Source organism: Emys orbicularis, chromosome 16, assembly GCF_028017835.1.
Source record: "Emys orbicularis isolate rEmyOrb1 chromosome 16, rEmyOrb1.hap1, whole genome shotgun sequence".
Taxonomy (NCBI): domain Eukaryota; kingdom Metazoa; phylum Chordata; order Testudines; family Emydidae; genus Emys; species Emys orbicularis.
Genome location: NC_088698.1, coordinates 20113813 through 20135073, shown reverse-complemented (window position 1 = coordinate 20135073; position 21261 = coordinate 20113813). Strand labels below are relative to the sequence as shown.

Genomic DNA, 21261 nt, shown 5'->3' with positions numbered 1-21261 from the left:
TGAACTTAATACACGGGTTCCAATTGTGAGAGGCCTTCATAATTGCACACACTTGCACTGTGATAGAAATCTATTAGAAACAATACATGGTTCACAGCAAAATATGCTTTTTCCTCTTATGATTTCAGTGAAACAGCTGTATAATGGAGTATTATCAATAAAATGGTGCAGAGTTCTGAGGAATTTTAAAACGATAATTATTTTCTTTTTTCAAAATATTTTCTCCCGGGGAAAGATTGTGACAGAAAAAGGCAGACGGAAATATATTCTTGCAACTGCCCACCTATCTCCAGATACAAGTTAGAAATTGTTTTTTCATCTTAGCAGCAACTATTTCAAATGTTGTTAAAAAGTTCTAACTTTTGTATATCCCAAGATTTTTTCCTTCATTGAATTTGATATGTTATATGTCACTACTTTTGACTGCATCTCTCATCAATTAAAAACAATAAAACTTTGCCACTAAAATTGCATGGTTAGTTTTGATAACAATACAGCACACAACTTAGTTCCTCTTGGTTTGTTGTTAATTTTGTCTAATTTATTTACTTCTGGACTGTGCACTGTTTGGGTTTCCCTTGTCCTGGCATTTTAAGGGTGGATTTTGCATCCTGCTTGTTGCTATACAGTTTTCAGAACAGATCATACCTAGAATTTGTTCAAGTGATGCAACTATGAGAGTGTCTATTACAGAACTAAAGTAAAGATTAAGAGTTATGATCTATCTGTAAATTGCTGAGTGCCCTCAATTTCCTTTTAAATCAGTGGGACTTGAGGTGTTCCATTGTGGAACTGGGCCACTGTTGTTAATGAGACCACTCTAACAAGTAAGGGTTTTGGTATTGGGCCCATTGTACTACCGTAAAAATGACCAGAGTGATTCCAGTGAGAAGGAATGTCTGGAAAGAAAATGACTGACTGTGAAAACACAGTTATAATGGAAGTTTGTGGCTGCAGAAGTTCCTCTTCAACAGCTAATGCCAATGATACAAGGTAAAAGTTTTAGAATAAAACTGATCTACCCACTACTGATGCCAAAGATTTATAGTAAATGTTTAATAATGCAAATGACCAGGACTAGTCTAGTTTTACCTTTCTAATTAAAGATAATTGCTTAAATTATTTTTTCTCTAATTGGAACATTACACCTAATACCAATTAATCTAACATAAAAATCCTCTGGGGTAAATTCCTGGTAACCGTGGTGAGAGTTGCACATCTCATTCTCAGAGCACTGGGTTGGATATTTTACCCCTCTGTGTCTAATTTGCTGTTTTTCTTAATTGTTGTTTTAGTGAAGTTGTATCTTTGATCATTTGATACTCTGACTAATATGAAATTGATTGCCTGGTTCACACCTCTTTATCTTGCATGTTCATAAACAGAAAATTAGTTTATAATCAGCTTAAAGAGCAGCATTGCTATACAGCACACTTTAAAACACTGATTGCTTTGCAGCTTGTTAGCTGTAGTTTTTCGGTATGTAATTATATTACAGTTACAAAATATAAAGCAACTTGGTTAACAAAAATCTCTGTGTTTCCCCTTTTGCTGTCTTAATACTTCACTAGTTAAATTAACAGAACGTCAACCCTTAAAACTGATATGTTGGATTTTCTTTTGCTTTGCAGGTAGAATGCCTCCCACTCCTCAGACAGTGCAACTTGCAGGACAGAAACAAAGCCAACAACAGTAAAATAATCCATCCAAGCATGTCTGTGGAAAATGTGGCAAGTTCTCACACTCCTCCATCTCAGCTGCTTGGGAGGCAGCAACCTGGTGACGTCTTCACAGTGGCTTTCCCAGCTTCATTGTAGCTTTCACAGCAACAACCACCTGTCGGAGAGTTTCCAGAAACAGCTTCAGAACATGGAGTCTCAGACACAAAGTATTTCTATCACTTCTGCTCCATATAGCCAGCTCATGACATCTCTTCAACAGCAGGTACAGCCAGCACTCCATATCCAGAGGCAGATGCCACTGTTACCTGTTGCTGTGTTGGAGCTGGTATTCTGATTAAAACTTTTTTATACAAGCATTGTCTTGTATGAAATGTTTAGAAAGTGTGGTTTTGTGTGTTATGCTCTGGGAAATGCATGCAGGTTTTCCTCTATTATGTTATTTGTGTAGCACAACTGGGTAGTTCTGTTTGACTGTGATAGAGAGAGAATCCTAGGAACAAAGACTTAATGTTGTAATCTTTTTGTCTAGTTTTGGGTCTCTTACCATGTCAAGTTTGAAGGTAGGCTAAACTCTGTTTCATAGCCTTTCTGCTGCTTTATTCTCTTAAGGATTTACTTTTGTGAATTAAATATTCCTTAATCTTTTTTTTAGTTGGTCTAATACTCAACCCCAGGAACCTTAAGAATCTTTAGTTTTGTTTTTATTTCCTTTTACTTCACCAAGTTCACTTTTATGTTTAAGTGCATTTAATACATGTGGAAGGTTTCAGATTGACAGCCTTAAAGATTGAAGTCACCTGCCTAACATGTACAACATAAGGGGGGGCATGCAAACTTTTTCACAGTGCCCTGAGAAGATGGACCCTGTATGTTGTGTCTGAGACCTCTAGGGAAGAGAGTTATTGATTTCCTGTGCCCATTTAGTCCTATGCATTTCTGATACTGTCCGTAAGGGAGCAAATTAAAGCCAATAATCCTGGGTTTCTTAATGGAACTTATTAGGAACCAATGAGCCATCACATAGTAAAACTGGATTTTGATTATTAATTTATAGATGAAAATCTTAGTGACCATGCACACTTCACATATTCTGTAGTTAACAGTATTCCAGTTTTTCTTATCATACAGTGGTAGTTCTCATAGGTCCCGACTCTGTGGGTGTTCCGGGGCATAAGCACCCACCAAAAAAAAGAGGGATGTTCAGCACCTGCAGGGCCAGATTAATTTTTTGTGGGCCCCAGCGCCTGGCCCTGCCCCGAGGCTCCTCCTGCTGCTCTGCCCCAAGGTCTTGTCCCTACTCGGCCTGTTCCTCCCGAGGCCCCGCCCACCACTTGCACGGGGGTGGGGGGGTGGGAGGGAGGAAGGGAACGAAGAGGAATACCCACTGGCAAAAATAAAAGTCAGTGTCTGTGGTAGTTCTGGAGAGAGTGGTGCCAAGGAGAGGGCCAAGATATCTACCTTGTCTTTGCTGGAATTATTTTCTTCAGGACCTAATATATCAATCTGTATTTTGTTGAAAATAATATTTGTCCAGTTGTGATTTAGCAAAAGACTCCAGTAGCGGGTGATTTCTTTTCTTTCTACTTGGATTTAGTAATGGCCATCAGGTTAAATGGTTGCAGCCAATTGAAAAATGAAAGGTCTCTGTTTCAAGATGTACCATTCAAACAAACAGTATTGCAATCTAGTGGAGGAAAGGGTGGTTCTTCTGCTGGTCTCTTTGGAAAATTCTGGACTTCAGACTATACCAGATGTGGCCCTTGGGCAAACTTTTTGGCCCAAGGGCCACATCTGGATGGGGAAATTGCATGCAGGGCTATGAATGTAGGGCTAGGGTAGGGGGTTGGGGTATGGGAGGGGGTGCGGTGTGCAGGAAGGGGCTCAGGGCAAGGGGTTGGGGTGCAGGAGGGGGCTCAGGGCAAGGGGTTGGGGTGCAGGAAGGGTGCAGCAGGAGGCTCAGGGCAGGGGGTTGGGGTGCAGGAGGGGTTCGGGGTGAGGGCTCCGACCCGGCGCCGCTTACATTGAGTGGCTCTGGGGTGGCAGCAGCACGCAGCGGGGCTAAGGCAGGCTCCCTGCCTGCCCTGGCCCCGCGCCGCTTCCAGAAGTGGCTGGCACCACGTCCCTGCGCCACTCCCGGAAGCGGCTGGCACCACGTCCCTGTGGCCCGGGGGAGGGCAGAGGGCTCCGCAAGCTGCCCTTGCCTGCGGGTACCTCCCCCGAAGCAATGGAAGCTGCGGGGGGGCGATGTCTGCAGGTGATGGCAGCGCGCGGAGCCCTCTCCTCGCTCCTCCCCCCCCCCCCCCCGAGGCCGCAGGGATGTGGTGCTGGCTGCTTCCGGGAGAGGCGCAGGGCCAGGGCAGGCAGGGAGCCTGCCCACGGGCCTGGCAATCCCGCGGGCTGTAGTTTGCCCACTCCTGGACTATACACTGAAGAGACTAATAGAGTAGTCCTTTGTTGAAAAGGAAAGCAGTATTATGAATCTACTCAGTTTTGCATAGAGTTTCATGAAGTTTAGCATAAGAGTCTTATGCAGATCCTTTGCACGGGTGTGAATTTCACTCAGCATGTAGATATCATGCAGCCACCTGCATACTACAGCGAGATGTGCTTTATAAATTCTGATAGAGTATTATATTTAATTTGAGCGAGAGGCATCATTCCTTTTCTAGAAAGGAAATGCTTTAAAAAGATTTTCTTGGAGGAAAAGAACTTGGGCCTCATGATATCAATTATGCAGGAGACATCATTATGAGACATTTATCATTTTATCTCTAGTAAGAAAAGGCAAGAAAAGGTTTGACAGACACTCCTCCAAGGAAATAGAATCTGTTCCCTATAATGATATCCGAGAGGTGGTATAACCTGTTTTGTAATCAGAGATGCAATTAAACAAAAGAAATTATTTTGAATTTTCTCTTACCCAGTGTGTAAGCAATGAGAGGGAAGAAATTCCAAACAGTAGTTGTATAATTTGTGTATGCACAAGAGCCAACTACAGAATGATTACAGATATGCTTAAAAAGAATCCAGTAAATTGTACAAGTTCAATCTTTGGCACTAGCTTTGCAAAGCTTCCATCCATGAAATGATAGGATAAACGGGGGAATCTCCACATGTAGTTTTCTGCTCTCTATTTAAATGTTAATTTGTATTAAAACTTATTCATCAAATTATTCGCTACTTGGTTCTCAGAATAAGAAAGGAGGATGGAATGGAAATCGTATCTGAGCCAGCCATCAGTAATCATTAGTCAGATGTGTAGGTTTCGAAAAAATTTTTTTTTAAGTGTGATATGCTGCATTGGGGGGAAAAACTTCTGTACTGATAATTATTTTCACCTTTTCAAAACATCTATTCTGAAGTCTTCGAGAGACCACCACTCCATTCTGAGTTCCTCTCTGTTTGAGGATTTATGCAAACAATTAATGTTACTTGAACAGTTATTCATATTCTTTTTTAAAATAAAGTGTGATGTAAAATGTATGAAGTGTTTCTGCGGATGGAGTGATACTTTCTTTCCATCATTCATTTCAGTCAAAAAGTCATGTCTTCTTTCTGTGACCATCCTTTTTTGTTTATGCAGCAAGAGAACTAAGTATAGTTTTGCATATTTTTAAGGAAAACCAAGTGTATCAACGAATAGCAGACCTCAGGAAAGAAGGTTTATGGTCCCTAAGGCGTTTGCCCAAACTTCAAGAGGCTGCAAGACCGAAATCTCACCAGGATTATCTACTGGAAGAAATGCAATGGATGGCAACTGATTTTGTTCAAGAGAGAAGGTGGAAAACAGCAACTGCTAAGAAGGTAATATGGATATGATTCTTTCTAACACACAGCATGGAAGAATAAGCAGCATTCTCATGGTTAGAACCTGGGCACTGAGAGTCAGAATGCTAGAGTTTTATTTCTGGTTCTGCCACTGACATTGGGCCATTTTCAATCTCCCCGAGCAAAACAAGCATATTTGTAAACTTGTAATGTTTGTAAAGCACTTCATAAAACACTTATGTTTTCAGAGAATTCTAAAGTTCTAAAAGTAGTGACCTTTTGTCTTCAGTATAGGAATTTAGGTCTCTCATCAGCACTGGTGCTAGGTGATTATATATTGGGGCACTAGGTTATTCTGGCATCCTGTAATGTAGGTGAAGTGAATGTAGATTAGAACATAAGAAATCTCTTCTCTGTGTCTTGGGTTATCTTTCATTTACATGATGAAAGTCTGAAAAGACAGTTCAATTCATGAGCATTAAATTATTGAGCATTATTCTCTCCTCATCAAGAGATCAGTTAATGGTTGCCTATAATTCTATATTAGGGTATGTCTACACTGCAAAGAAAAGCCTGCAACACTGAGTGTCAGAGCCCAGGTCAATTGACTTTGGCTTGCAGAGCTCAGTCTCCTGGACTAAAAATAGCAGCATAGATGTTGCATCTCAGACTGGAGCCGAGGCTCTGGACCCGGGCGAGTGGGGAGAATTACATCCTCTCCAGGTTCCAGAGCCTGGGCTCCAGCCTGAACCTGAATGTCTATACTGCTGTTTTTAGCCCTGCAGCCCAAACTCCATGAACCCAAGTCAATGACCTGGGCTCTGAGACTTGGCGATGGGGTTTCTTTATGGTGTAAACATACCCTTTAGTGTGTGTGTACCCGGTACGCTTTGCTTAAAGTAGGCCTAGGGTTTTTTTTTTAAGTGGTATATCTTTTCAGGATATATTTTTTTCTTCTCCAGTGTGAGGCACAAAGTGAGAAGCATAGTGCTAGTTGGTGTTACACTTTAAAACAAAACTAATGCTTTTATCCAGCTGATCAGAAATGTGGTGCGCTATCATGAAGATAAGAGACTTCATAAGGAGAGAAGCAAGAAAGCAGAACAAAATCGACTGAGGCGCATTGCTGCTTCTGCTGCTAGAGAAATTGAGCATTTCTGGTCCAGCATTAAACAGGTAAATGTATTGTGAAAGTATAAATGCAAAAATGTTTAAAGAGGTACAGTAGTGCTATGGAAATTTATTGGGCCATATCCTCATATGTGGTTGGTTTGTTTGCTTTGTCCTGCACTGGCAGAGTAGTATGGTGCAGGGATGATCTTGCAGTGTACTAGAGACAAGGCAAGGTCTCATGTAGTGTTGGGGGAAAAGGGGCATGGTTGAGACACTGTCTTATGCCATGCAGATCCTGGGCTGCATGTTTGGCCCCCTATAAACATTAAAACTTGACACAATTTGGATCATTTCCTTAGGCAGATTTAATGCAGTGCAAGGGGGATGGCATGTATAAAACAGCATCAGGATCTGGGCAGTGCCAAGGAGAACTTTAAAGCCATTTTGGCACTCCTCCACGTTAATTGAACTCTGCATTATGGCCATAGCTGAGGATCTGGCCCAATATTATTGTTATTTCTAATGTACCTATCACTGTAATGTCCGGTTATTCTTCAAGATTAAAGATTCATTAGTTTCTTCTGGAAGGAAGAGCCACCCTTGCCTCAGATCTCATTTAAAAATTAGTATCTGTAAAATTTCGGAGTTCCACACTGGTTTAAAATCTTCTATATTCGAAGGTTTCTTAAAATGACAAAAAGCAGCAATTAAGTGACCTGATTGGAAGGAGGAGTGCATGTAAAGGTTGCCTGTCCTGTTGATGAAGGATTATAAGGAAATTCATAGTTCTCTTTAAGATTAAATGCAGTTAACTTCATTAATGTTTATTGCTTTCCTTTCACCTCACACTTCCTTTTCTAGGTGGTAGAATTAAAACTGCAAGTAGAAGAAGAAAGAATGAAAAAAACCTCAAATGTACAAGAAATTTCAAAAAGAGGTACATGGCTGTTGTTTTATCAAGACATTTTTCAGAAGATTCTCACAAGATGGAAATGGTGAAAGGCATCAAAATACAATTTAAAAATAAATGTCTTGGTCATAGTTTTGTATCCTTATTGACTTTTATCTTTTAACTAGAACTTTACTTGTGCTGCTGTTAGAATAGATATATTTGAACATAATACCCAGAAGTACTAAAGCTCTCCCTGAGAGTTCATTAGCCTGCAGCCTTTGTTGCTGAACTCTTGTTCGTATGTGGGTTTAATTTGGCACATCTCATGGTTTTCTGAGACGGGATGCACCAATAACAACCCCCCCCCCCCCCCCCCACACACACTTCAGTGGAGTTGTACTTGCTTATGCCAGAGCTGAATTTGGCCCGAGAATTAAATTTGAACATAAATTAAAGCTACAGGGCTCATTGATTTTTAGTTCTTCAAGCTTTTTTATAACTTTTTCCTTGGCACATAATCATGAATGATCTCATACATTCTTGAAGAAATTGATTAAAAAATGAAGAAACATGTTGAATAATTTTCAATAAGATGTGCTTTATGTTAATCAATATAAAAATGGTGTCTAATGTGATATTATCTTTCAGGTCAAGATACGAGAATTCAGGTAACTACTGTTAAATCAGAATGAATTAGTGAGCTTACGTTCTTATTTTATTTGTGTTAATTTTACAGTCTTGAAATGAGTGCTAATTACAGTGAGATGATTTTTTGTTTTCATGTGGTCAACATAAGACATGCAGATAGTTAATGGTGGTTGTTTTAGTTCATTGTTAAAAATCCAACCTAGTCTCGATAAAAACATGCATAAAAACTAGATGCATTAGCTTAGTCTCCTGTCCCCACATGGTTTCACTTAAATCAGTACGGACTTTAGAGGTGTATAGTTGTCCAGATTAATGCCTGTTTTTGTGGGATTGGGGCCTTGTACTATTGTATAATTATATTTGGGAGGGAGTCTGGGCAGGGAGGGAAGCATGTGGATTGTCTTTGGAAGTTTTGAAATGGTCATATGAAATTACAACTGCTTACTGATTATTTTGCATCGTGCATGTTGAAGGTTTGGGATTTATAATTTGTGTAAAATAAACTCTATTTTCTATTGTTTAGGATTCAGCAATATCTGGGAGAAAAAGAAAAGCAACCACATTGCTTACTGATCACGAAGGTCTGTTTTTTGTGTGGTTTTTTGTTTTTTGTTTTTTTTTTCAGTTGTAGTTATAGGGTTTGTTATGAAGCTATCTGTAAGAATTAATTAAATTAGAAATTTAAGAACATAAACTCACTTGCTTAAAAACAAAATTGCCCCAAATGTATGTGTTGTTTTGAAATGGGGCTTACAAAGCCTAAAGATTGTTTAATCGTATGCTTGTTCCTTTAGTCTTAAATTTTGAAAAAGCGTTTAAGGAAACATATTGTGGAGCATGGAAATAATTAGTAAGGAATATCTTCTGCTAAGACGGCCTTATGATTAAGGCTGTAAGAAAATCACGGGCCACAACTTTATTTTGCGAACTGCATCTTTTAGCAGACAAAACAAGCTTTTAAAGTTGTCACAAATTTCAGCGCCTTCAGCTCTTGGATGCTGCTGCCAGCAGCAAGGACCAGCCTCTCTGCAGCTGGCTCTGTGCGCCTCTACTCCCTGCCGACAAGGAGAACAGTCTGGTTTGAAATGGCATCCCTGTGTTTCGATCCTGTGCATCAGGTTGCCACACCACTCACTCAGATTTGGTCTGGCTGCCTGTTCACCATGTCAAGCCAAGCTGTTCTCCTTGTCGGACAGGCAGGGAACAGAGATGCCTGGAGCCAGCTGCAAAGAGTCTAGCCCCTGCTGCTGGCAGCAGCGTCCAGGGACTGGCAGTGCTGAAATGAGCCCCTGGCAGCCTGGCCCGGTAGGGACCTGTGGTGTGGGGGGAAGGATGGAAAGGGGGAGTCTGTGCTTCCATTACTGGGGCAGGGTTGCCCAGTCTGTGCACTCCTGCCTGCTCCATGCTGCAATGAAAATTCCTTCCCAGTCTCCCCATGATGGGGTGGAGCAAGCCTGGATATGGGGCAAAGTTGCGTTTTTAGGGTGACCACACCAAAACTGCAGCTTTAACAAACTGGCCACAACTTTTGAACAAAAATATCACAACTTTCTTACAGCCTTACTTATGATGTGAAAAGCAGCTTATCTTTAATTTCACGTAGGAGAAAGTGCGTGAAACTCACCTATTCCTTATTCAGTAATAAATCTGACACACATCATTTTAAAATAACCAAGAAGGCTGAGAACTGTCATCTTTGGAGCTATTACAGGTACAACACAACTGTAAATGCATATCATGTCAGTAAATGACAGTAATGCTGACCTAAGTTGCATTACATGAGGGGCAAATTTGGCTCATTGCTGGTAGAAAATTCCTAGAGATTAAATGACAAGAAGTGACTTTGTAATTGTAAACAGAGAAATTAAATTGCTAACCTTTTTTACTCACAATATCAATAATGCTTAGTTTTAGAGACAGATGAAGAGAATGCTGAAGTGCGAAATGCTGAAAAAGAAAACGTGGGTCATCAAACTGAGTTGACTGATTTAGCCAAAGAAGGTAGGAAGATTGTTTGTTTGTGTATGAGGGTTTTTTCTTTTGTAAAGAGTCTTTCTAGCATAGGTATCTTTCCAACATGTATATTGTAGGAGGCCTTTTTATAAGATAATGCTGATCTCCTGAAATATACTTGATCTGGGAAAATGTCAAGTTTATTTTTATATGAAAAAATCTGGGTGCGTATGTATGTATGTATGTATGCATTTATGTGTGTGTGTGTGTGTGTGTGTGTATGTATATATTGTTCCAGTCCAGAATTCTTATATCCCAATGGTTAGCACAGCTGAAATGTACATTTTTGAATGGCATGTCTGTATATTGCATCAGTTGTTAATGAAACACGCATCACAGGTACAGGAAACCTCATGAATTTTATTGCTTTTGTTCAGAAATGGAAGACTCTGTAAGTGAGAGAGCGAGCCCTCTGAAGGAAGTAGTATTCATAGAGTCACTCCTCAGAATTGATCAGCATGAGGGTACAGAGAAAACAAGTGCTGCAATGAAACACGTGAGAGACATAGTAGAGGTTGCTGCTGCTGCAGAAGTGCTGTTACCTAAAGATAGTGCTCAGATCACAACGGAAGTAAAAGGTGATACTCCATCCCTGTTGTATGGGACTCTTAGAGAGTATCAGAAGATTGGGCTGGACTGGTTAGTGAAGTTATATAAGAAGAATCTCAATGGTATTCTGGGAGATGAGGCAGGACTTGGCAAAACTACGCAAGTTATTGCCTTTTTCACACACCTGGCTTGTAATGAAGGTATGAAGTGTGAGGTTTTTAGTTTTTACTGTAAACCCATATACATAATGTCTTCATTGTCAAATATATGTCTAAAGAATAAAAAATAATTGTTTTAATCTGTTCCACTCATGAAAATTAAGGTAGAATAAATAAAGACTTCTGACTGTAAGCTTTTCCTGTTTGTGCATCAGTTTTTAATGAATTGTGAAGCCATGTGCATTTTCCTCTAATACATGTTGTATTTGTACCTCCTTGTAGGTAATTGGGGTCCTCATCTTGTTGTTGTATGGAGCTGTAACATACTGAAGTGGGAGATTGAACTGAAACACTGGTGCCCTGGGTTGAAACTTCTTCTGTATTTTGGCAGTCAAAGAGAACTTATAGAAAAAAAACAGGTATTGTAAGAAATCCATGTACAAAACATGTTTACATTAGCATAAACATGCCAAAAGAGGCAGCAAATTATGACCAAGAAACAAATCTCAGAAGTATCTGGATGGCTAATTTAGCCTGTTCAGTAGGGAGTCTTTCCATTGAGCTCAGTGGGTAGAAACACTACAATAATATGCAGATTTATAGGAAGCAGTTTGGAAAGAGTCAATAGTCATTAAGAAACCTTTTCTCTTTCTTTACAATCTGCTACCTCAAGAGAAAACACTTTGTACCTACAAGTTGTTTCCTGCTCCCTGGTTAATTCAATAATGTATCCAAACATCCCTATAGATAAGTTTTACAAAACTTAAAAGAACATGTATCATTGTGAGTTAAATTAATGATCAAGAAATAAAAACACTGCAATCCAAGATCTTCTAAATATAGCTATGCAGCAATTTATTCTGAGATTTATATTCTAAAATCACAGAATGGTAACTTTATTCTAATACTTTAGTCTTTGAGTAGATGATTTTGGAATTAATGATCCTCATTATGGATGAGTGGTGCCTCTTGATGTAGGTGGGTAGAAGCTTTAGTTCAGATACCCTTATATAAGGTAGTCTTACATCTGCATTCTTTGTTGTTCTCTGATTATGCAGCAGGCTCCTTTCAGAGAGAGCGAGAGAGTGTGTGTGAGAGTGAGTGAGCAAAAGAGCACTAATCATGGTTTTGCTTGTGACCTGCACTTCATAGTTACCAAAAGGAGCTGCTTTACAATGGCCAGCTGATGATGATCTGCTTTCTTTTTAGGTTTTAAAGTTTACCAACTTTATGTGCAAAACAAATAATAGAGTTTTCTCTGATTCTTATTTTTTGACACTTCCACAATAAGGGATGTGTTGGACATCTGCCAAGAGCATTCTGGTTGTGCCATATGAGGCTTTTTGCAAAAGTTCCTTTGGGCCTTCTGTGGGGATGTTGTCCATCTTTTTTAGTTGCTGTTTGACTTCACTTCCTCTTCAAGTTGGAGGTCCTTCATAGCAGGAAGTATTTTTGACTTTGTGTAGTTTTCCCATCCTCTCTGATGCTTTTATACTCCACAGAATTCACATACTCCTTTTCTCTTAGCTTCATACAGTGCCAGAGCAGGAGGCAGTTAATGAAATGGCAGGTCATGACAGTTGTATGTCTCTTTACCTTTTGCGTCTTTGTTGACTTTTCCTTTCAGTCATGTAGTTACAATTATTTGTGCTTTTGTGTTTCTAAATAGGTTCCTTAGTTTGCATTTCCCAAAAATATCCAGTCTGTGGTTACTCAAGTGGCTAGCAACTTTTGCAGTCAAGTAGATAGTCCTTGTGGCCCTCGTTGGTGGAATCTGCCTAAAGATTTTCACTTGGCTTTACAAAATATCAGTTACTTGGCAGGTTTCACTCCTATTAAAGTGAATCTATCAATATCTTTATTTTTAATCTCTTAAAAATATTGCAATACTTTTGGTTCTTATTTAAACTAAAGGCTTGCTTCTGTATAATCAAAGCCTTGCAATTTCAGCAAATGATTTTAAAACATAATTTAAATGGGGGACTTGTTTTTACTATCAGGTGTTTTTGGCTGGCTAGGAAGCTAGTTGTTTTTAACTTGTTTTAGCATGGCTTACAGAAGCAGCTTTTGCTGAACAGAGAAAAACAGCCTCCATTAATTATGTCCAAGATTATATATGATTCTCAAGGTTAGGCAGAAAATTATGCCCAGGCACTGACACATTTAAAAATAATCACTGTTTTTTATTAATCAGTATTTATCTAGTCATATTGATTATATTTTATATTATTGTGTTCCCAATAACTTAGCCACAGTCTAAAATTAAATAAGGCTGTGTCAGCTGATTTACAGTACACTCTTTTGAATGTAAAACTTTGCACGTAAAAAGATTGTGAAATAATATATTTGAATCCCAAAAGGAGACCCACTCACCAATCTTTATTCTTCATTCCAATAAAAAAGAGAATAAAGATGAAATCTTTAAGATTTGTATGTTGCAGGAGTTGATGAAACCCAATAGCTTTAATGTATGTATCACCTCATACAAGCAACTGTTTAAAGGCCACCAAACCTTGAGGAAAATGCGATGGAAGTACCTAGTTGTAGATGATGTGCAGAAAATTAAAAGTCTGACTGAGAAGCACTGGGAGGCACTCTTCCATCTCCAGAGGTCTGGAACATTAATAAACTATTTCCTCTTGCATGTCTCTATCCATTATTTTGTTCACAAAATAACTGTTGTTTAAAACTTATTTTTTCTTTTAATTAGTTTGCTGTGGAAAGTACTCTTTTTAAATTATTAAATACATTTTTAGTCCTAGAGTTGTCTTTTTCTTCTTGTTCACAGCCAGCATCGTTTGCTCCTGATAGACACTCCTTTGCCCAACGCCTTGAGGGAGTTGTGGACCATGCTGCATTTTCTAATTCCAGGAATTTCCATACCTTACCTGGATTTCCTGGTGAAAGCAGCCAATGAGGGGACCCAAGATTATTGTCATAAAGTGGCTACGAGATTGCACAGAGTATGTTCACTTTTAAGATACTCTTTCATAGGCATGCGCACGGGGTGTGCCGGGTGTGCCCAGGCACACCCTAATGCAGGGGTGGGCAAATGGCTTCACTCTCCTGGCACAGCAAGCCACCGGCCCCTCCCCTGGAGCCAGGCTCCAGGAATATTCAGGGCTGGGGGCCCTGCTCCACCAATATGCTCTCCTCCGGCCCTGCCTGGAGCAGGCCCCGGCCCCTGTGGGTCTCCCCTGCCCTGCCGCGTCCCTGCCTGGAAGAAAGCAGCGGCTCCCGGCAGCAACTGCTGTCTGCTGCCCCAGGGTTCTAGTGCCCCCCATCTCCTAATGGCAGAGCAGGCTGCCCTTCCGCCCTAGCCCTGAGCCTCTCCAATGCTCCAAACCCCTCAACCCCAGCCCTCATCCCCCCGCACCCTAATCCTCTGCCCCAGCCCTGAGCCCCCCTCAGCCAGAGCCCTCATCCCCCCCGCACCCTAATCCTCTGCCCCAGCACTGAGCCCCCTCCTGCATTGTGAACCCCTCATCCTCAGCCCCACAGCCCTCACCCTGCACCCCCTCCTATCCCCAAACTCCCTCCCAGAGTGTGCACCCTCTCCCCCTCCCAGAGCCTGCACCCCCACCCCCTCCTACACCTCTACCCCCAGCCCAGAGCCTGCACCCAAACTCTGTCCCAGAGCCTGCACCCCTCACCCCCTTCTGCACACCCACCCCCTGCCCCAGCCCAGAGCCTGCACCCAGCACCCAAACTCCATCCCAGAGCCTGCACCCCAGACCCCCTCCCCCACCCAAACTCCCTCCCAGAGCCTTAGGCAGTTGGGGGGTGGGTGGGTTCTGGGCACCACCAAAATGTCTACAAACCTGCCACCCATGCGTGGGGCAGTGTGTCTGGCTCTGCGCAGAGCAAAACATGCTGCTAGGAGCCTCATGGTAAGGGGTCCGGGGCTGGGGGGGGGGTTGGATAAGGGGTGGGGGCAGTCGGGACAGGGAGCAGGGTGGGATCCCGGGGGGGGGTGGTTAAGGGTGGGGGGGTCTCTGGAGGGGGCAGTCAGGGAGCAGTCCCAGGGTCTGTCAGGGGGTGGGGGGTGGATAGGGGTCAGGGCAGTCAGGGGATAGGGAGCAAGGAGGGTCCTGGGGGGGCAGTTAAGGTGGGGGGGTCTCTGGAGAGGGTGGTCAGGGGACAAGGAGCGGGGGGGGGTTGGATGAGTCGGGAGTTCTGGGGGGGCCTCTCAGGAGGCAGGGGTGTGGAGAGGGGTTGGGGCAGGCAGGGAGCAGGGGGGGTTTATGGGTCGGGAGTTCTGGGGGTCCTGTCAGGGGGCGGGGAGCGGTTGGATGGGGCGTGGGAGTCCTGGGGGCCTGTCTGGGGGCGGGGGTCTGGATAAGGGTCCGGGGCAGTCAGGGGACAGGTAGGGGGTAGGGTCCTAGGGGGGCAGTCAGGGGACAAGGAGCAGGGGGGGTTGGGAGTTCTGAGAGGGGCAGTCAGGGGGCGGGAAGTAGGAGGGAGTGGATGGGGGCAGGGTGGGGGCAGGGGTATGGCAGGGCAGGTTTCCCTGAGTGCACACCCTAATGAAATGTGCTGCGCATGCCTATGTACTCTTTTAATCCTATTGTGAATTGCCACAGGTAAATAATCACTTAATTATTACTTGCTTTTATTCTTTTAGATAATTCAACCATTTATTTTGCGAAGATCCAAAAGACATGTTGAAAAACAATTACCAAAGAAATACGAATATGTGCTGAAATGTCATCTTTCTAACCGGCAGAAGGCTATGTATGAAGATGTGATATTAAAACCAAGGTAAAGCAAACAAATAGTGAATTATAATGTTGCCTTTATTAGAGTGAGAGAACATTCAGGTTTTCTTACTGCAAATAGGAATGGAGATTGGTGGCAAGGGAGATTCTTTTGACGTGAACCATCCAACCTAAACCTTGTGACTAAAGGACATGTCATAATTACAGTATGTTGTCTGCTTACTAAATGCAATAATCATTTAGTTTAACATTAATTTATTTCTGTCTTTTATGTTCAAAATCACAAATGTTTATTAAAAATATATTTAACAGGTTGTTCATGAGCAGGAAAGAGTAAATTCAATTAACAAGTAAAACAGATGAGTTACATATACACCTCTACCCGATATAACGCTGTCCTCGGGAGCCAAAAAATCTTACCGCTTTATAGGTGAAACCGCGGTATATCGAACTTGCTTTGATCCACCGGAGTGCGCAGCCCTGCCCCCCAGGAGCGCTGCTTTACCGCGTTATATCCGAATTCGCTTTATATCGGGGTAGAGGTGTAATTACAGACAGTGGGATGATACGCAAAGTTTTCCATAAGCATAAGATGCGCATACAAATATGTGCATACATACCACACCTCATATCTAGATTAAATTCTCAAGTGATTTTAGTAGCTGAAAGATATGCTAATAACAAGCATAAATATTATTTGAATATTTGTCTAAATCGCTGTTCTTTTCTGCAGTGAACTTTTCAAGTTCTGACTCTCAAGAAATTGAGGTATTTGGTCAGGTATTAAAATCTAAGGCCTGATCCTGCAAACACTTACATACATTCATAAGTTCTGTCATGTTAATAGTTCCATTTAAGGCAATAGACTACCTGAGAGAGTAAAGTTATGCTAATGCTTTAAGTGTTTGCAGGATCAGGACCTAAGCAGTTAAAGTTCTGCTAGCTTTGCATAGACTTGAGAGGAATTGTGAAAAAGATTTTCCATAAAACTTTTCAGAAGTTTATGATCTTATGATAACTCTCTAGAATCAGCAATTAATGAAAATGCTACCACCTCTATTATCTGTGGAATGGTTCTGAGAGCTAGAAAGGCTAGGCTACTGGAAACTAACTTTTCTAAATCTAATTTTGATTTAAATTTATTTTCATTTAATGAATAGAATCCAAGAAACTCTTAAAAATGGAAACTTTGTCAGTGTCCTTCATGTTCTGATGCAGCTCCAAAGGATCTGTAATCATCCTGATCTGATAAAACCCAGGCTTTCTGGCTCCTCCTATGTATCAGAGACACTGGAATATACAACTGCTTCTCTAGTACTAAAGGTACTAGAAGGGGATCTTTGGAAGGTTAGTGGAAAAGTTAATGTTAAAAATAATCCTTGTGTGCTTGGTTTGACACTTGAGATTGTTTTTCAAATCTAGCTAGAGATATTAAGTGTGTGCATGTGAGTGTGTGCGCCCTGAGTGCCCTAATCACTATACTATGGAATATTTTCATGTGGGCTCCTTCAGTCTCTTATTGAAGTTATTTCACTTTAATTAAATATATGAATAATTAAATATTCATTAGACCCAAGATAGAGTTGAATGATTCTGAAGCCTAGTGGTTAGGGCACACTCCTGAGAGGTTGCAGATCCCTGTTCAAATCCCTTCTCCAGCTCAGGAGAAGGGGAGACTTGAACTGGGGATTTCCCACATCCTGGGTGAGCACCCTATCCACTTGCCTAAAGGTTATAAGGGAGGTGTGTCATTCCCCTTCCCCCCTGGCTGTTTTGTTTTAGGCCCAGTCAGCGAAATGCCTATCTTGCTCCTTGTTCATGGATTGCTCGCAGAGATAGGCACCTCCCTGCAGCCTCAATTTAGGAGCCTGAGTCCAAGGGAATGATGGGGCTTATCATACACCCCTTTGGTCGGCATTGCCAATTGGCTAGTTTAAGTGGCACCTCTGCCTAGCCTGCTGGCTTTGTGGATCACAGTCTAAGGCGCCTATTTCTCCTTGTTAATTGTTTAGGTGCCTTAGGCGCCTAACTCAGGCTTCGTGGATTGTATTGTTGTTCCTGTGACCGTCTAGGTGCCTAGAAGTTAGCTGCCATGCTGCGATGTTCAGTGGTGCAACACCTAAGTCCCTTTGTGGATCCCCTCTTAAGTTTTTATTGAGTAGTAAGTGAGTATAGATTCTCACATTCCAGTGAACCTAAAGAGAAAATGGCTGTGTTTTGGGGCATTGTCTGCTTGTTTGTTCACTTCCAAAACAGCCAATTGACCTGAGACTGATGTACTCAAAAGAAATTAACTCTGTGGTAGGCCGGACCATTTCTACATACCTACTAGCCTTATTTTCTGTTTTTTAAAGCTATATTAAAAGTGTCAACATATATCATTATAATAAGAAAGTGGCACGGGAAAAAGCACAGAATAAAAACCATATGTATCTTTGGGTTGTAAGTAGTTACAAAATTTAAAATATCAAGCCTGATGGAGAATTGGGAAGGGCCAAAAGCTTATGGAAGAACTGGAGTAGATGGTAAAAGACAAAAGAGGAGAGGGATTGAGACCTGAGTTACCATGTTAGGAAGAGGGGAAGACAAGAACCTAATTAGGGAAGACAGATGCTTTAAACACACATTACATTAAATTGAATGTTTTAAATGAAGACTGCTATCCTATCTCTGACTTTTGGTGACCTGAGCCCATCACTCTTTTGTCTTATTCTGCCAGAATCTTTTAAAGTAACTGCTTTATGTAAAATCATGTGATGCTTGATCTTTCTTCTTTTCCTTGATTTGTCTTCCTACTGTTTCTTATCACACTTGATCTCTAAAAAATACAAAGAACCTGTTATTTCTTAATTTTCTGGTTAGGAATTGTTAGAATTTTTCTCAATATTTTTTATTTTAAATTAAAACTAGGATTCAGACACAAGTCTCTTTGATCTGATTGGGGTGGAAAACAAAATGACTGACTATGAGGCAAAAGTGCTGCCAAAACAAAAGGTGACTAGAAAGCTTATTGAAGAGATCTACAGCTCCCCTCATCCTTCAGGCAGACCCAACCCAGTGAAGCTCAAACCAAGCAGGTACACACAGTTTTGGAAATGCCAGTCAAAAAGGGAACAGTAGTGGGCGAGAGGTTCAGAACTGTCACAGTTTGCCTCCCCTGTCTCTTGCTCCCAAACTGACAGCTGCTTGAGACAATATGTTTGTCCCCTGAAGGAAAGGGGGCTGTCTTTTGCCACTTAACAACTTTGTTTGTAACCTACAAGGGTACGTCTACACAGGGATAAAAGACCTGCAGCATGGCTGCACCTGGCCCGGGTCAGCTGACTTGAACTCGCGGGGCTTGGGCTGCGGGGCTGAAAAATTGCCATGTAGACATTTGGGCTCAGGTGAGCTCTGGCTTGTGGATGACTGTAAGAATATCCTATGCTGATTGTATTAGACATCTGTGTCATTGGAGGAACCTTAACAATTGAAAGGGTGGCTAAATTAATATACAGAAAGGAAAGTTTCACATAATTCTGGTGACAGGTAGTCTTACTCTCAGTGGAGAAATACACACTAAGCTTAATTACAGATTATTCTGGAGACTGCTCTGTAGGTGCTCAAAGCATGCGAGATTACAGGGGTCCCTGTCCCACATGCTCCTGAGCTGCAGCCAGCCACAACTGAGACCTTGTGCTCTGTAGAACACAGAAATTGGTCCTTGCTAACACCTCTGTGGGAGTTGGGGGCAGGAGAAGTGAAACACTCCAAAAGAGGTGGGAAGGATGCAGGCCCATGACCCTGCTGTCCCTCCATACCAGCCTATAGAGCTGACTGGGTACCTGGGGTATACTGCACCTTCTGAAGTGGTGTAGCAGAGAATGTGCTTCCTCTGCATGCTGGTAAACTCTGGGAGAAAGAGTCAGATTCCTTCCTAGTGTGCTCTGTTGGGCTCCTTTAACCTCTAAGCCAGTGTTTCCCAAACTTGGGACGCCGCTTGTGTAGGGAAAACCCCTGGTGGGCCGGGCCGGTTTGTGTACCTGCCAGGTCCGGCCGATCGCGGCTCCCACTGGCCGCGGTTCGCTGCTCCAGGCCAATGGGGGCTGCTGGAAGCGGCAGCTAGTACGTCCCTCGGCCCGCGCCGCTTCCAGCAGCCCCCATTGGCTTGGAGCAGCGAACCGCGGCCAGTGGGAGCTGCGATCGGCCGGACCTGCGGACGCGGCAGGTACACAAACCGGCCCGGCCCGCCAGGGGTTTTCCCTACACAAGCGGCGTCCCAAGTTTGGGAAACACTGCTCTAAGCCACTATAAAGAATAATTGGGCCTTTAACTTGAGTTTTTTGTATTTGGATGAAAGGGTTAATAGCATTCTTATTAATTCCTAATGTACCTTTTCTGTGTGTGGTGGGTTTTTTTTTTTTTTTTTTTTTTTTTAATATATCTAGGTTATTTCAACCAGTGGAATATGGACAGAAACCTGAAGGTAGGATTGTAGATTTCCCAAATCCTCTATCATGGCGTACAGGGAATACAGTAACGGTTATGGCAACACATCATGGGAAAAGACAAGGAAGATTGCCTCTTGCCACATTTTCAGCAAATCATAATGAGAAAGGTTTGATCTGTATACCAATGCATTGTTGTTACTTTCTTTTTCTCTCCAGAACTTTTTCAGCACAAAGTAAATATTCCTTGTAGTTTGAGAACTATCCATATCCAATGATTTTTTTTGTATCCCTTTCTTAAATGTAACTTGCTCAGGTTCTCTAACCTGAATTCTCTCTCAAAGTCAAAACAGATAATTCATTTTTTTCTTCTATGAGGAGATTAATGTTGCTATGCAAACTTGGAAATTTTAATGTTCGGGGATCTCTAGGGATTCCATGGATTTTTCATCTTGATGAAATCAATTCCACATATTTCACCTGCCATCCTTAGTGTCAGACATGTATCAACCTTTACTGTCTCTCTACGTAGGCTAACTAGACTTAGACATACTAGTCTTTCTTGGTCTTACTCCCTGTAATAGTAACCACTAGAGTCGCTGAACACTGACTTGTATCATGTGACACAGCCTTCTGAAACCTTGACCCGTTTTAGGTAACTGAGAGCAGGAACTAAAGTCCTGCTTGTTACACCTTTATTAAATTCTCTGCATGTTGATGGTTAGCCTATGTATGATGTAGGTCTGTGTAGTTACATAAATAGAAAACTGTTTGGAAAGTATCCATAGTCTGTACTGAGTAGGACTGGAGATAGAGTAGAAGACCCTATAAAATAATAATTATCAGATTCCATCTAAAAGCTTACTTAGTCAGCAAGAAAACAAATCTTGAATTGAAATAGAAGTTGGAGATGGAGAAGACCTATTAGATAATTCAGTCAATTTCCTAAATACACTTACTGCCTAAAATATATCAGGCCATATTTTTTAAAGCCCTGCACAATATGTGAGAAATTTAAAATGTATGTGCACATTATTGCAAATACTACTTACAGTGCAAATGTGGAGTGTGTCCACACAGCTGTTGCCCTGTTGTTCCTGACTGTCTCTGTCAATCGTTTAGATGTGGCTTTATAACCTAAGAAAACTATTAGAGAGAGAGCTAGTCTGTTTATTTGCAACTTTTGGGGAGGGAAAGAAAACACTGAATTGTACTGAAGAAGCTATGATGGGAATAGGGAACCTCTACAGTAGCTCATGGCAAAGTGCAGCTCATGACCCAAATGTGGAGTTT

The 21261-nt window shown here is 41.7% G+C and overlaps 1 protein-coding gene across 1 annotated transcript in view; it reads left to right on the top strand.

Moving 5' to 3' along the window:
• The first annotated feature begins 1701 nt into the window (after positions 1-1701).
• Positions 1702-21261, top strand: part of LOC135890569 (E1A-binding protein p400-like) — a 41526-nt gene continuing 21966 nt past the window's right edge. Inside the window, exons 1-16 of the mRNA XM_065417979.1 lie at positions 1702-1944; positions 5301-5486; positions 6486-6626; positions 7425-7510; positions 7692-7722; positions 8627-8684; positions 10012-10145; positions 10355-10377; positions 10456-10865; positions 11106-11242; positions 13265-13434; positions 13612-13786; positions 15448-15584; positions 16702-16888; positions 18452-18618; positions 19969-20138. Coding sequence (XP_065274051.1) covers positions 1726-1944; positions 5301-5486; positions 6486-6626; positions 7425-7510; positions 7692-7722; positions 8627-8684; positions 10012-10145; positions 10355-10377; positions 10456-10865; positions 11106-11242; positions 13265-13434; positions 13612-13786; positions 15448-15584; positions 16702-16888; positions 18452-18618; positions 19969-20138 — 2431 coding nt within the window. The 5' untranslated portion in view covers positions 1702-1725. The remainder of the gene's footprint in view (positions 1945-5300; positions 5487-6485; positions 6627-7424; positions 7511-7691; positions 7723-8626; positions 8685-10011; positions 10146-10354; positions 10378-10455; positions 10866-11105; positions 11243-13264; positions 13435-13611; positions 13787-15447; positions 15585-16701; positions 16889-18451; positions 18619-19968; positions 20139-21261) is intronic.